Source organism: Abrus precatorius, unplaced genomic scaffold, assembly GCF_003935025.1.
Source record: "Abrus precatorius isolate BTA unplaced genomic scaffold, Abrus_2018 Scaffold9, whole genome shotgun sequence".
Classification (NCBI taxonomy): Eukaryota; Viridiplantae; Streptophyta; class Magnoliopsida; order Fabales; family Fabaceae; genus Abrus; species Abrus precatorius.
In genome coordinates, this window is record NW_020874439.1 from 314,695 (window position 1) to 330,693 (window position 15,999).

At 31.3% G+C, this 15,999-nt stretch overlaps 1 protein-coding gene across 1 annotated transcript; it reads right to left on the reverse strand.

Moving 5' to 3' along the window:
* Positions 1-2,766: 2,766 nt before the first annotated feature.
* Positions 2,767-4,089, reverse strand: LOC113849428. Its single transcript, XM_027479336.1, has 2 exons — positions 3,841-4,089; positions 2,767-3,729 (listed from the first exon to the last, which is right to left on the reverse strand). The coding sequence occupies exons 1-2, from the start codon at positions 4,087-4,089 to the stop codon at positions 2,767-2,769; spliced, it is 1,212 nt and encodes a 403-aa protein (XP_027335137.1).
* Between the last annotated feature and the right edge of the window lie 11,910 nt (positions 4,090-15,999).

The window sequence follows — 15,999 nt, forward strand, 5'->3', positions numbered from 1 at the left end:
TCTTCAATGGATTGATTTGCATTAATGTGCAAATCGATTGTATTTTCTTCATGAATGAAACCTTTAATTAAGTTAGCTTTGCACAACTCAATAAAAATAACCTTTAGAGGAGTTTTAACCTCTTCAACTTTTTTCTTTAAAACGTGGGTGGACTCTTCCTTTATGGCATTTACCGATGATCCTTCATGCCCGGGTAGGGAATTACTCCTAATGTTAGGATTATCCTCTTTGAAATTCAGCCATTTGGCATTCATTAAATCTTGTACTTTGAACTTTAATGCCCTACCATTCTCTGTTGAATGACCAATGCCACCAACATGATAAGGCAATATGATAGGCTTCAGGACCACCTCTACTCAGAATTTTGAATGGTCCAATGAATTTGGGAGATAGTTTTCGGGATTTCAATGCCCTACCAACTCCAGTAATGGGTAAAACTCTGAAGAACACATGATCGTCAACTTGAAATTCTAATAGCTTCCTTCGCGGATCATGATAGCTTTTCTGTCTATCTTAGGCTACCTTTATCTTTGCTCTAATCATCTTCACTTGATCATTCTGTTTCTGCACTAAATCAAGCCCTTATAGAATTGTTTCTCCTACTTCATACCAACATAAAAGAGTTCGACACTTCCTTCTGTATAATGCTTCATATGGTGTCATTCCGATGCTTACATGATAACTATTATTATATGTGAATTCTACCAAAGGTAGACATTCATCCCACACCCCTTGTTACTCCATCACACAAGCTCGCAATAAATCTTCCAGTGATTGAATAATGCGCTTCATTTGTCTATAAGTTTGAAGATGATATGATGAGCTAAGCTTTAACTTAGTTCCCAAGGCTTCTTGCAAACTCTCCTAGAACTTTGATATAAACCTTGGGTCTCGATCTGATACGATACTTAAGGATACCCCATGCAATCTAACTATCTCATTGATGTACAGTTCCGCTAACTTCTCTAGTTTATACTTCATGTTAATCGGAATGAAACGTGCAGTCTTTGTTAAGCAGTCTACAATCACCCACTGATTTCTCTTTGTTCTTGGCAGTGCAAATACAAAGTCCATGGAGATACTATCCCATTTCCATTTGTATGGTGATGTTCTGCCTTTGATTTTCGGCATGTTAAACACTTTGCAACATACTCCGCTATCTATTTCTTTGCAAATTGTGATACATTTTCATTGCTCAGGGATGGAAACTCAACTTACTCTTATATGCCTCTTCCAATATCATTTGACTGCTTGAGTCACAATGAAACTCTAAGCCCTTACTTTCATCCTTTGACTACGCCATATCTTGCAAATATGGATCTTCCAATTGAGCATTCTGGACTTGTATCAAGAAATCGTTACTAACTTTCAAGGTACCCATGTATAAGCTTTTGGGTCGCACTTCTACCTTCAAATTCAAGTCTCTAAATTCTTCAATCAATTTCCACTCTTTTATCATCATTGCATAAATGTGTAAGGATTTTTTGCTCAGCGTGTTTGCTACAATGTTTGCCTTTTCAAGATGATAAGATAATATGAAGTCATAATCTTTGAGAAACTCCATCCATCGCCTCTGCCTCATGTTTAATTCTTTCTGATCAAACAAATATTTCAGACTTTTGTGATCACTGAATACTTCAAATCTCGATCTGAATAGGTAATGCCTCCAGATTTTCAATGCAAATACCACTGCTGCTAACTTTAGATCATGTGTAGGGTAATTAACTTCATGTGGTCGAAGTTGTCTTGAAGCATAGGCAACTACTCTCCCAGATTGCATTAGAACACTTCCCAATCCTTGTCCTGAAGCATCACAATATACTTCAAACTTTTGCTCTAGGTCTAGCAATATCAACACTTGTGCCGATGTTAGCTTTTCCTTTAGATTCTGAAAACTAGCTTCACATTCTTCATTCTACTCGAAGTCTTTTCCTTTCCTTGTCAATTTTGTTAAAGGCAACGCTATTTTAGAAAATCTCTCAAAGAATTTTCTATAATAGCCAGCCAGTCCAAGGAAACTTCTAATTTCGGTTGGAATTGTAGGTCTCGACTATTGAGCTACTGCTTATATTTTTGCTGGGTCGACCATAATTCTTTCCTTTGACACAACATGTCCCAAGAATTATATTTGTGGAAGACAGAATTCACACTTTGACAATTTTGCATACAGCTGCCTTTAACTCAGTATTTGCAAGACAATTCTTAAATACTCAGCAGCTCCTCAGGAGTCTTGGAAGAGATTAGAATATCGTCAATAAACACTACTATAAATCGATCCAAGAATTCATGAAAAACTTGGTTCATATAGTCCATTAACACTGCTGGAGCATTAGTCACACCAAATGGCATTACCAAATATTCATAATGACCACAGCGGGTCCTAAAAGCTGTCTTGGGGATATCTTCCTTCTTTACTTGGATTTGATGATAATCTGATCGCAAATCAATTTTTGAAAACACTGAAGCTCCTCATAACTGATCCATCATATCATCGATCTTAGGAATAGGGCACTTATTCTTAATTGTCACTTTATTCAACTAACGATAATCAACACACATTTTCATACTTCCATCCTTCTTTTTCACCAAAAGTACTAGCGCTCCCCACAGCGACACACTTGGCCTTACAAATTGCCTTTGCAATAGATTTTCCACTTGCTTTTTCACTTCAGCTAACTCCACTAGTGACATTCGGTATAGTGCAATCGATATTGGGCTTGCTCCCAAAATCAGATCAATAGTGAACTTGATTTCTCTTTCTGGTGGCTATTTTGTTACATCTTCTGGAAAAACCTCCAGAAAATCTTGCAATATTGGAATATACTCAGCTTTCATGGTCTTATCAATCTCAGCAGAGAACAATACCATGAAAGCCTTAGTTTCAACTGTGTTTCTCGCTTCACTCATACTTAGGAGTTTAGAGTTTCCCAGTGTATCATCATCAAAAATTAAAACTTTCTCCTTACAATCTAACAGAACACGATTGGATGATAGCCAATCCATGCTCAAAACAACATCAAGTTGAGAAAGCGGTAAACAGATTAAGTCTATACAAAAATTCCTACTATGAACCATTACAGAGCAGCCTAAGCATACAGAAGAAGTTACAACAGACTTAGCTGTAGAAGTGGACACAACAACATTACATGCAAGGGAAGATATTGGTAACCCAACACAGTTCACATAATCCATAGAAATAAAGAAATACGTGGCACCAGAATCAAACAAGACATCACAAAGTCTAACATTAATGATGCATTTACCTCTAATCAATTCATCAAACTTGAACGCCTTAGATCTACTCATGGCAAAAACCTTGCCTTGCACATTCGGTTTCATTCCACTACTTGCTCTGGATGTAGGTCTGTTGCTTCCACTTACACTCCTACTCTGTTGAGAAGCTAACCAACAGTTATTCGCTGAGTGCCTCGTCTTCCCACAAATACCATAAGTTGATGGTGGCTGGGAGCAATTTCTCACCATATGAGGTCCTCCACATCTAAAATATCTCAACAGTCCTCTTGAAAGATTAGAACCACTACTACTACCTCCACGAAATGCAGTCCCCCTTGACTGAGACTGATTAGCACTAGAGTAAGGCCCTTTAGGAAACCTTGGAAGCCTTGGGTCTTGTCTCACTAGTCCTCCAATCTGGCTATCTATGGTCTTGCCTTTGGAATTGGCCTCAAAGATTCGGCATTTGCTTATCAAGGTTGGAAAATCAGTCAGCTAGAATACATTAATTGTTGCTCGTATCTCCGGCCATAGCCTATTCTCAAACTGGGCTCATAGATCTTCATCTCCATCTTTATGCTGAAAATGTGGCCAATACTTCAAGACCTCATGGAATTTCGCAGCATATTTCTCCACAGACATATTTCCTTGCTTCAACTCAATGAATTCCCAGGCCTTTTGTTTCTTTAAGTCTCTAGGGAAATAGTATCCTAAGAAACATGCCTTAAAAGCTTTCCAGTGAATGTACCCTTCTTCTTGTGGCAGAGTTTGACTGGCAAACCTCCACCAGTCCTCTACTTCTCCTCCCAACGTATAGGTGGCATAAACCAACTTATGCTCCTCACGACATCCCATCACATTGAAGATTTTCTCTATATCTGCTATCGATCTCTAAGCACCTTCTAGGTCAAATTTTCCTTCGAACATTGGAGGGTTATGTTTCGTGAACAAGGAAAGTCCACGATACTCCGCTGGCTCCACATCTTGGTTATGTATTAAGGTTTCAAAGACTTGCGTCATACGGGCCAGAATCTCATTCATGGCACCAGCAGGTCTACCTCTACCAACCATAGTTCTAATTCCAGAAAAATTAAATTTCACACATCAACTTTTATTCTAACACATTTAACATTAAGCTCAAACAAGTCAAACAATTTACAACCACTAGGTTTTATTAACAAACAATTCCTAAACAATAACACATATCACACCACATCGATGAACTAATCCCATACCCTAGGCTGGTTTGGATGAACTACTATGATACCAAATTGTAACACACTAAAATTTTAAAATACGAAAAAGTTATTCTTTATTATCAATTAGGATAAAAATACCATTTACTTATACAAGAAATCTGATTATAACAAGTTGATAAAAGTCACTTTATTAATGGGTTTGTTGTAAACAAAACTTTCCTATACGTGCAGTCTTAATGGAACAACAACACTTTTAAAGACTGTAATAAACCATAGTCAAATTTCTAATTTGAGAAACTGAACATGCATTTCTTATATCAAGTATAACAATTTACAAAATATTTGTCAAAATATATGGGACTTAAAATAATATTTACATTACCAAAATAATTACATAAGCAAATTTAAGTCCTAGAGCAATCCCCAAAATCTATCCTAACACTAAGAATCTATGCTACTAGTTGATTCTATGCCCGCTTTCTATCTCTGCCAGATCTTCAGAATTAAGGTCATCGTCTGATCTAAGATAGCGATCGCTTGAATCACTTGTGACCTCTGTATCAGTCACTTACTCAAAGGTCCATCTAGACGGTCTTTTAAGATAGTCGTGATCGTGATAGATAAATAGATAAGTGAGGGCTGTTGGAGTTCTAACAATACCACTATACATATAGATATATAGGGTCTGATGAATTCTATTCCTAGGAAAATCAAAAGGGATACTATAAAAGAAATACATCTCTAACATAACAAAAGTCCTAGGTTCATCTTCCACAAGAACAACAAATTTAAAATAACATACTCTTTGATATTCATTAAACACATAATTAAGCTTATTATGTAATGAGCTATCTATTAACCTAACTCTTTTCTAAGGCTTTGTCATCTTGTTTTCCTAAAAATATCAGTAAGGATAAGCGTCTATTCTACTCAGCAGTCTAGTCAGGAAATGAGTGTGAGGCCAAGTGGCACATTCACTCTCAAAAAGAGTGTGTACACATTCGCGAATGTCACTCACCACCCTACATTTTCCCCAGATTTCTCATCGTCTCCGGACTCTATACCCCGAGTGTATCTCTGTAACTATTCAACTAGATTCAAATCCATATTCCACACTTATGGTCATTCCGAAATCATTTCCTCCTTCACTCACAAGATCGTGGTTAATAAAGTACTTCCAGACTAAGTCCATTTCACCTATACTTTTTTTCTTTTTTAGCATAGTTTCAGTTACTAAATTCTTCATATCAGTATCACACTTTATCATAGCATTTTATCCAAACATATTCCATGAAATAAAATCAGAATCACTTAGCAAGTTTAATAATATTTCGTATTAAGTACTCATCGTATAATGCATTAAGCATGTAACAACCATTCAGTCCAAACAATCAAACAAACATCTTTTCATCCATTATTCACACAATAGATATTTCAATCACATATTTTTATGAAATGTCCATATAACAATGCTCTAATGAGCACAAAATATATACTAAAATAGAATGATAAAATAGAGCCCTCCTTACCTCAAAGACAAGTTTACAAAGAGATATTGAAGAAGATCAGAGATCAACTATGGAATTTCTCCTGAATACCAAGAGATATCCATAAGGAACAAAATCATAAAAATGATCAGAAAAACAAAGTTTTATTCATAGAAACTTACTTAGAATCGTTTAGACTCAACGTCCAAGCTCAAATTTGAAGAGAAATCATAGTTTTTTAGGCTTCTCTTTGGAGAATAGAAGAGAGGGTTCAGATAAGAATGAGAAGAGAACGTGAGTTTTGAATGAAATGAAATTTTCATGCTGGAAATCTGTTAAATACCCCTTAGCCCCACGCGTTATTGCTTGAGCGACAAACATCTTGCTTGAGCAACGGATATCTTGCCTGAGCGAGATATGCAGACAGTGGTCTCACCTAATATTTTCTAATATGCTCGCTTGAGCGAGCTCTATCTTGCTTGAGCAAGATGGCGCCTAGAGAGCATAATGTTTCTCCTGTGAATCCTCGCCTGAGCGACCCATCTCGCTTAAGTGAAATCTCATCTCGCTTAAGCGATATCACTCTCACCTGGGTGAGATGACAGTTGGGCTGAATTTATCCTATTTCGCTTAAGCGAGAATCATCTCGCCTAAGTGAGAATCATCTCGCCTGAGCGAGATTGCCCTAAAACATCATATTTTTGGACGCTCAGTCTCACTTGAGCGAGATTTGCCTCGCCTGAGTGAGACCCCCTGCACCAGAATTCTTCCAAAATCCTCTATACTCACTTCCAAATGTATTCTAATACTACTTAATATTAAACTAAACATAATTTACTGAATAATGGAAAGATGGTGTTACATGATTGCCTACAATGCAATCAATTATGATAGTTAAGATTGATCAATTCCAAACATATAGATATAAACACATTAGCGCAAAAGCAATATAAAAAGGAAATGATAATTGTGATTAAACTACAAGTTCATAAAAATTATGCAAAGAATCTCAAGGGAAAAGAGATGAGAAGAGTTATTCTCTCTAAAAAGAACTATCTATGACTTGCTCAAATTCCAAAAATGTATCATTTATCTTCACCAATGATTTCCACTCCCAAATGGCTCTAAAAATTGTCAAAAGTTGGCTAGAAAAAAGTGTCTCCAAGTCCAAAATTGTTTTTATATAAGATTCTCTATCTCTAGAAAATCTCCAAATCAGTTACACCAAAGAATAAGCATGAACATGCATGCCTATAAGCACAGTCGTGTTTGGTCATGAAGCACTTGTAAGTTGGCTTTTAAGCTAGGTCATGTTTCTTGTTGTTCGTGACTCTGCTTTTATCTAATTTCTTCTAATGATAGCCAAAATGTTTTTGTAAGTAACTGATAATTGATTCACGTCAAACTACAATAATTAATGAGTAAATCAGTGTAAAATCTCTATTAAATAAGGGTCAAATTTATAAAAATAAGTTATAAAAATACTTCAAAATATAGATTTATTAATTTGTTGACACAAAAAGAGTTGCAAGAGTTTGGTTTATTCCACCAAAGATAATTATAGAAGGTTCTACCAAATTTTCTAGTTGTTCTTAGCCTCCTTAATCGACAAACTAAATCACATTAGCATAAGATTCATTGACTTGACTGTGAAAAGCCTTATTGAAAAATTCACTAGAGCTCATCCAATATAGAGGTAAGAACAAATTTATAATAATTAAAAATCTTATCAAATAATTTCAAAAAACATACACCAGGAATAATACATATCATTTAAGAAAGGATTTAGGACAATATCAAATTTTTTATTATCCTCCAATCATCCAACCTTCAATAATTATAGTAATATAAGTGAAAAAGGATGATTTACAAGTTATTTTTCTACATTGAAAAAAAAGAAGCAAAATCATTTATGGTATTACAACACAACACTAAACTAAGCATGTATTTATTTTTAATTCCATTCAATCATTTTTTTTATTTGTCAATGGGTGAATATTGATGAACAGTGAGAGGAGATAAATACAAACATTGTAGCTACATTGAATTGTCACTTCCTTTAACCTACACACTACCTTCTGTCACTTGTGAATAAGACCTTACAATCTTTAAAGTGAAATATCTTGTTTTAAATATATAAATATTTAATTTATTATATACTTTTATTTCCTTGGAAAATACAAAAAAGTAAAGTAAAAAAGAAAAGAATAATCTATGCAAACATTGTGATGAGTATGAATTTTTGTGCAGTTGAGCAAATTGTCAGGCCTATGTTGGGTGCATACCTATTTTTTTTAGAGTTAATGATGTGTTCATTTAACTATGACGTCTCTATGTGTTGGGTGTGATGTTGTATAATGGTGGTGGTATGAAATGACTTGAAAATATGTATGCATAAGTTGTGTGGTTGATATGTAAAGGTTTAATGCATGTTGTGTGTGCATTAGAGGATTTTAGTTGATGTTGAGTTGCAAGATATCTTGCTATAAATGACAGACAGAAAAGGGTTCCACTGTCTGGTATATCTCACTGTAACGAGAGATGCTTGTTGTAGCGAGAGTATCACGAACTAAGGGATATTTAAGGGGGTTTTGAGCTGAAAACCTTCATTTCTCACCAAACCATTGTTTCCTCTTCCCCTTTCTTCACTCACCCTCTTCACTCAAAGAAAATCATCTTAAGGCCAAGCTTCTCCCAAATCTAAGTGAGAACCTTTACCTAGTGCAAATCTAGGTGAGTTTAGGGTTTGGTTTCTCTGTTTCATCCCTCTTTTCTTGATTTCTTTTCTCAAGGGTCTCTATTTCATGGTAATAGGAATATTTGAGGACCTGGAGCTTTATTTTCTCTTAAAAATTCATAAAAGCTTCGATTTGAGAGATCTCGTTCTAGGTTAGGGGAGCTTACCTAAGCTGGCCTTTTTCGTTCACTAAATGTTTAGACCTTTATGTGTATAAGTTCATTTTAGCTGATATTGAGTTGATGTAGGGACAAAACCTAAGGTAGAATACTAAGTAGCTATGTGATTGATTGTGAAAGTAGGGCAGTTATGCTGAGGCATGTAGGCTGAAATATTTAATGGAGACGGTAAAGTATAAAATATAGTGTGAATCCTGTGTGCCAAAATGAATGAATGAGTGCTGATATGAATGTTGATTTGTCGTTGTATATGTATGTGCATTGCTAGACATAACTAAGCTGTTAAATACATGATTATGGCTGAGTTGTATTATTATGCTGACATTTATCATTCTAGAGCCTAGATGCATATTTAGAAAGGGTAGGCATGTATCGATCAAATAACATGTTGAGTTGTACTATGTTGTATATCTGGATCCAAATACCGGGATTGGTCACTCCCAGACTGAAGAATTGTAGGTTCCTTCTGGATTAATAAGGCTATAAAACCAGTTGGAACTAAGTTGTTGCATCTTACATTAGGATGAGTTGCATTGTTATGCTGAGTGCTGGAAATGTTGAGATAATGAGTTATATGAATGATTATATCTATATTTTACTTCTATAGTTGTGATTGTTAATTCGTAAGCTCACCCTTGCCATTTTGTCTATGTTGGGGTGTGTTTGTCTTGCAATGATCGTACTGTGGTACGTGAGCAGATGTGACAAGTACTGTAGCTACTTCTCATGCTGGAAGGTCTGGCTAAGGAAAGCTTGGAGTCAAGTGCTCTATAGAAATTGTAGTTTTATTTATTTTTTTAGTCTAGATCATAATAATAAGTCTAGACTATTTAGCTACAGTCTTCAATGATGTAACTATTATTCAAAAACTTATATTTTGAGTTCCTCACAGAGTATCTATTGAAAATATTATACACACTTATGTAAATTTTTGGATTATATGAAAATGTCCTCAAGGCTTATTATTCGGTTGATTATGATGTTGAAGTCCAAATTTTAAAAGATTATAGGCAAATGTGACCTTTATTGTAATTTTACTAGCAAGTCTCTAGATTACACAAATTTCGCAACCCTTTTCATTCCCTTTGATACTTTGGCTAGCAGGCTTGAATCTAAGAGTGATACTAAAACGGTTTAACAGTAATGAAAGTTTAAATTTATTATTAATATTAATGTATTTCTATTTTGAAATATATAAGTAAACTAGAAATTTAAAGGCTTTTTGTTTTGTTTAAATTAAAATCACATTTTGTGCATAATTTATTTATTTTTAGCCAAATATAAAGTTACCTTGAAATATTAATTATCAAATAATTTATAAAATTATCTTGAATGAAAGTAATTAGTAAACTATTATCTTTTGATATTATTGAAAGTAATTTTGTCAAATATTAAGAAAAAAATATCAACATGTAATTGAGTTTAGATTAAAAAATATTTTTAAAATAAAATATAACAAAATATTATACAAATTTTTTTTGTTACAAAAGAATTCAAGCTTAATTATGATTGTCGGCCTAGTTTGAATAATTTTTTAATAAGTATTTATAAGAGAAGAAATTAATATAAAAATTAAAAATTTATTTCATAATTAAAAAAAATAACTTATCTTTTTAATTTTAAAAAAGTTAAATAAGAGAGCTTGTCAAAAAAATTAACAAACATAAATTGATTTTAATTTATGAAAAGAATTTGATTTATATTATAATTTTTTTTATTTTTTACTTATTGAGAAGTTTATCTAAACTTGATCTTAGCAGTAAAATGAATCAAACAAACTCCCACAAATTAAAATTAACTTATGTTTCTCTATTTTTTAGAAGTTTTTTTATTTAATTTATTTAAAATTTAAGAGATAAGTATTTTTTAATTTATAAGAAAAATTATTTTTTTTATATTATTTTTTTTATAAATGACTTCATCGAAACAAAACTCTTTTCAGTGTAAACTATATGTAATTTTAGTTTCATATATTTTTATTTAGTAGGGTTTATTTATTTTAAAAATTAAGCAAATTTAGTCCTTTGTCATTTATTTATACTTAAAAGTCTTAAAATAATTCTAAGAGTCTGTTTGTTTATTGTTAGGATGTTTTGTAATTTAGATTAATAAAAATAATAAAGTTAAAGTCAAATTGTATTGTGATTAGCTTGGGGTTAATTATGACTAAGTTAGTTAGAGTTTTCTCGATTGTGAAATCAGTTACAGTAGTTTGGTGTAAACTACTATTAATAGCAATGTGTAATTGAAGTTTGATGATGCAATCTTTATTACCAAAATTTCTAATCATGAACTTCTCTCTAGCTCTCTCATTACCATCTTCATTCTTCCCTTTCTCTCTGCAAATTACTTCTTGAGTGGAACTCTGTGAGTGTGAGTGTGAATCTTTCTTCAATAATAAGGCACGAAAGCTCCAATAGTGGCATCAAGAGCATTGGTTCGTGGTTTTGGGAAGTGAAGCATCATGATTTTGCGGTTTCTTGGAGGTTCTCTTAGGAGAAGACGAATCTTGAAGAAAAATGCCAAACTCTAATGGAGGTTTTCCAGCCAACATGCCAATTCTTGATGGGAAGGATCTTGATAGCTATGAGAAATGGTGTGTCAGGATGAATGCAATTTTCGAATTTCAAGAAGTCACAGAAATTGTGAAGATTGGCTATGAAGGGGTTAAGGAAGGTTCCAGTGATGCAGCAAAAATGGCATTTCGAGAACTCGAGAAGAAGGACTGTAGAGCATTATTTCTAATTCACCAATGTGTGGATTTTGTGAATTTTGATAAAATTATTGGTGCAAAAACTGCAAAGCAAGCCTGGGATAGATTGGAAAAGAGCTATGCTGGTGGAGGCAAGGTAAAGAAGGTGAGGTTGCAAACTTTGAAGAGATAGTTTGAATTGTTGAAAATGGAGGAACAGGAGTCAGTTCCAGAATTTTTTGCTAGGCTACAATCTTTATCAAATCAGATAAGGAGCTGTGGAGCAACTCTAAATGATCAAGATCTTGTGGAGAAGGCACTTCAAACATTGCATCCAAGATTTGATTATGTGGTGGTGGCCATTAAAGAGTCTAAGGACCTTGAAAAGATAAAGATTGAGAAGCTTCCTGGTATTTTGATAATGATATCTTTTTGAAGTGCATATTCCTGAGGGGGTAGATTGGGGCATAGACATAAGGATCTTTATGACACCATCAAAATTCAATTCATTTTGAACTAGGCTTTGCTTAACTTCTTTAAGGGTTATTACTTCCTTAGTAACTCAAGACATGTACGCTTTACTTGCTTATGAATTTATAATAGAAGACTTTATACTCAAGTTGCATTATATACTCATTATTAATACATCACATGATTTATTATGATAGGGACATTTGCTCATACAACTATATTTTTCTAATTAGAGATTATAATCTAGAATAAAATGAGAATAATGTCATAGCAAGAATATTAGACCATAAAGAAACAATTTGGGTTAGTCTTTTTTTTAGGATTCCATACTCTCAAACTTTATGACCATAATGATGTTACGCATGTTTTTGGCACTCCAATAAAATAAATTTTGATCAAACCCATATTTGCTTAATGGATACAATATATTTATGATAAAACTTCCTATGAGTTCAATGTACTTTTACCTTCAACAAACATACAAGTACATTCAATGTAATTCTATATTATTAACAATAAGGCCTATGGACATTTTGGTTGATAATGCTATTATTCTTGTTTTACATACAAGTGCATTGATCTTAATAAAAGGTGCTTTAGGTACACATTGTTCCAAGTTCATGCGCGATAAGAAAAAAAATTTCTTGCAATAGTCTAATATGATGTAGTACTTGTAATATTTTCGTTTGTGATATTTTTATTTTACAATTTTTTTATATATTTGATATCGTTGGATGAATTACTTCTTATTGGTATTAAAAACACATTACACTATAGCAAGATAATGTTCCACAATTTAATGAATCTTCTACCTATTTGATGGGATGGTTAAGAGATTATTTATAGTTAAATTCTTCACAACTTATCAACATATATAACCTTATTATATAAACAATATATATATATATATATATATAATAAATATGTTTCTTATTAATATTAATAGTCTTTAAAATGAAAATATTAATCTTATAAAATATATTAATAAGATGTTTAAATTATATTCAAATATATAAATCAAATATGAATAGCATATTCAAATTATTTTATTTTATTCTTATTTTAGTTTAATATTTTTTTCTTAGTTTTAATATATACCATCATATAAGCATAATATATAAGATTTTTCCAATAAAAAAAGTTTGACCACTCCTTATAATATAATGTTTTAGTTTTCTTTATTTATAGGAGTTTATATATTTCATTTATTTTGTAATATGCCTCAATCCAAAAAAATTTCAAGGTAGGGGTCATCTCATTTTCCAATTTAAAATAAGTAATTTCAAGATATGAGAGAATTCATAATATTCACTACAAATACTAATCTAATTCATAATGATGTCCTAGAGAATACAATAATTTTTGTTAGTAACATAACCATTAAGAAAAGCAAATGATCAGATACACTAATCAATAAAACGAATAAAATAGAAATTAATGTAAAAACAACAAATTAGAAAGCAATAGTCCTAATTCTTCAATTTACCAAGAAAAGAACTATACCATTTGATCCCTTTTATCTACAAAGAATAAGAAGTTAAAAAACACATTATAGAAGATTTTATCATAAATTCATTGATTTTTTTAATAATTTATTACTACCCTTTTTAAAGCGATCTGACCAACATATTCATACTAAATATCTTTATCATAGATAAATAATAAAAATTTAAATTATATATTTAATTCTATAATTGACACCCGTCTACAAAAATAGTCTTTACTTTAAAAAATTATGTTTTAATCTCTATATGAGCAGTTTGTTACATTTTGACATCATTATAATACGAGAGACTAAAACATAACAACATACTTATATAAGGCAAAAAAAAACATAAGTTTTTTTAAGTGTAGGACTCATTCATAAATAAGTGCTAACTATAGGAATCAAATATATATTTTAAATAACAATAAAAAAATATTTTTGGTGAATTTGTTTAGAAAAAATTAAAAATGAGCCACCAAATAAAAGAATCATAAATATTAAAAATAATGAAAATTCATATATTTAAGTCAGATCATTTACAGTTTAAGATCATATATATTATTGCATGTGGTTGTAAGAGAATTAGAGAGGATGCACTTGAGCCAAGAAAGTTAATAATTAAGTAGAAAAGAGGAGGAACAAAGAGGGGGAAATTCACACAAAGAAAGAATATAAAAATTAAATTTTTAAAATTAATATTTTTTTATGAGAAAAGGCTTATTTGAAACATTTGTAAATTTTAGATGATCAAAATAAAGAAAAAACAAGTTAGAGGACCAAACGAAAACAAAATTAAGAATTAAAAAACTAATATAATAATTTAACCAAAAATTAATTAGTAAACCAATGTAAATTTTGTGAATAGGATGAAGTGAAACCTTACTATTAAATCTACTAAAGGCACTCTTTTGTATAACCTAAATTAGACTCTACATCAACCAAATTTATCTTTCGCAAGGTTAAATATGACATATTTTGGATGATTAAGATGCATATAAATATAAATAAACACTGTACAAGTAGAGCTAAATAAATGGACTTCACTCAGTAAGTTAGCTTGCAAAGCATCCAATTTGTATAGGCCAACTTAAAAAATTATGGCTTATTTAGAAGTAAAATTTTGTGAGAATTCACATAACTCATGGTTAAATATATAATTGAGAACACAACTTAATTAAATTTTTATTTAGTAAATTTGACTATAAGACTTTTTGAAATAAAATAAAAATAACTTATTCTGACAAGTTATGTTAAAATAAGTTTTAAAAAAATTATGAAAGTTGTAGGTCTATTTGAAAGAACTTATAAATAATTTATGAAAAATAACTTATGACACTTATAAGTTATTTTTGGTTTATTATAATAAGTTTTTTTTAGTAAAGATGTGATAAGGACTTTAGTTTAAGGGTTATTTCTACTCAGCCCTTAGTCAGCCTATTTAGTCTTAATTTAATGTTTGTTAAAAAAAATAGTTTAATCCTAAATTAATGTCAGATCAAAATAAAATAGTTGAAACTCTAATCCTAAGAAAGCACAAATCATAGATATTATTTAAGTCTACGTAGACTCTTGTCGTTAAAGTTTCTTTAACCTTTAGCATTTTTGAGTGTGCAACTTCACGAACTACCAATGCTGGAATTGGAACGGTTCTCTCTACGGCTCAATTCTGATGGTAATGCAGAACGACTGTCAAACTCTGATCCATTAAATGGCACTCTGCAGCTCTAATGAGAAATAATAAAAGATAATTTTTAATAATTATAAAATTACTTATTTGTTATTAGCCTTTAATTACTTTACTAATCGTTTTAGCAACCTCGCATCTTTCACTTCTTTATATGCTTCATCTTTTTGCTCCTTGCTGCTACCACTGCACCCACTGCTACCATTTCAATTGGCATTTTTTCGGTTGAATTTTAGATAATTTTATTATATTTAATTAAAATGAAAATTTTATTTTGATCAAATATTTATATTTAACGTTATGATAATTAATAATGTAAAATTTCAATTTTAATTATAGAATAGCATCATCAAAAGCACCTAAAGAACTAGATTTGAATTGTCTTATTTATAATTGTAATATATATATATATATATATATATAATATATAATTATTTAGCAAATTTTTATATATCATTTATTTTTTTAAATTACTCAATTAGTATATTTTATTTATTATACTTAAAAATTTATATAAATAAAAAAGTATTTGTAAAACTATAATAATTAATATTGTCATGAAATTTTATATGACTATAAATAAAATATATTTTGACTTATAAAACCTTAATCATAATTCAGAGGGCCTGTAAGCTTTTACAGGCCCATATGACTTTTAATTTAATAGAATTTTTTGGCGAATAATGGCTTTTTGATCTTGGTCTACATGGACCAGAGATAGAGCTGGACTAAATGAACTTTATAATAGCTTTACTTTTTGGTGTAACCAAGTGAAATATAAATAGGATCAATCATTTTTTTCTAACTCTTGGCCAAGTTCAGGAAAGGAA

What these genes read in the sequence shown, in the direction of transcription:
- LOC113849428 (XM_027479336.1), bottom strand. Translation starts at nt 4,089, where the DNA reads ATGGGATGTCGTGAGGAGCATAAGTTGGTTTATGCCACCTATACGTTG. An exon ending in ATGCTGCGAAATTCCATGAG is followed by an intron (nt 3,730 to 3,840) that starts GTCTTGAAGTAT and finishes AATGTATTCTAG; the next exon opens with CTGACTGATTTTCCAACCTT.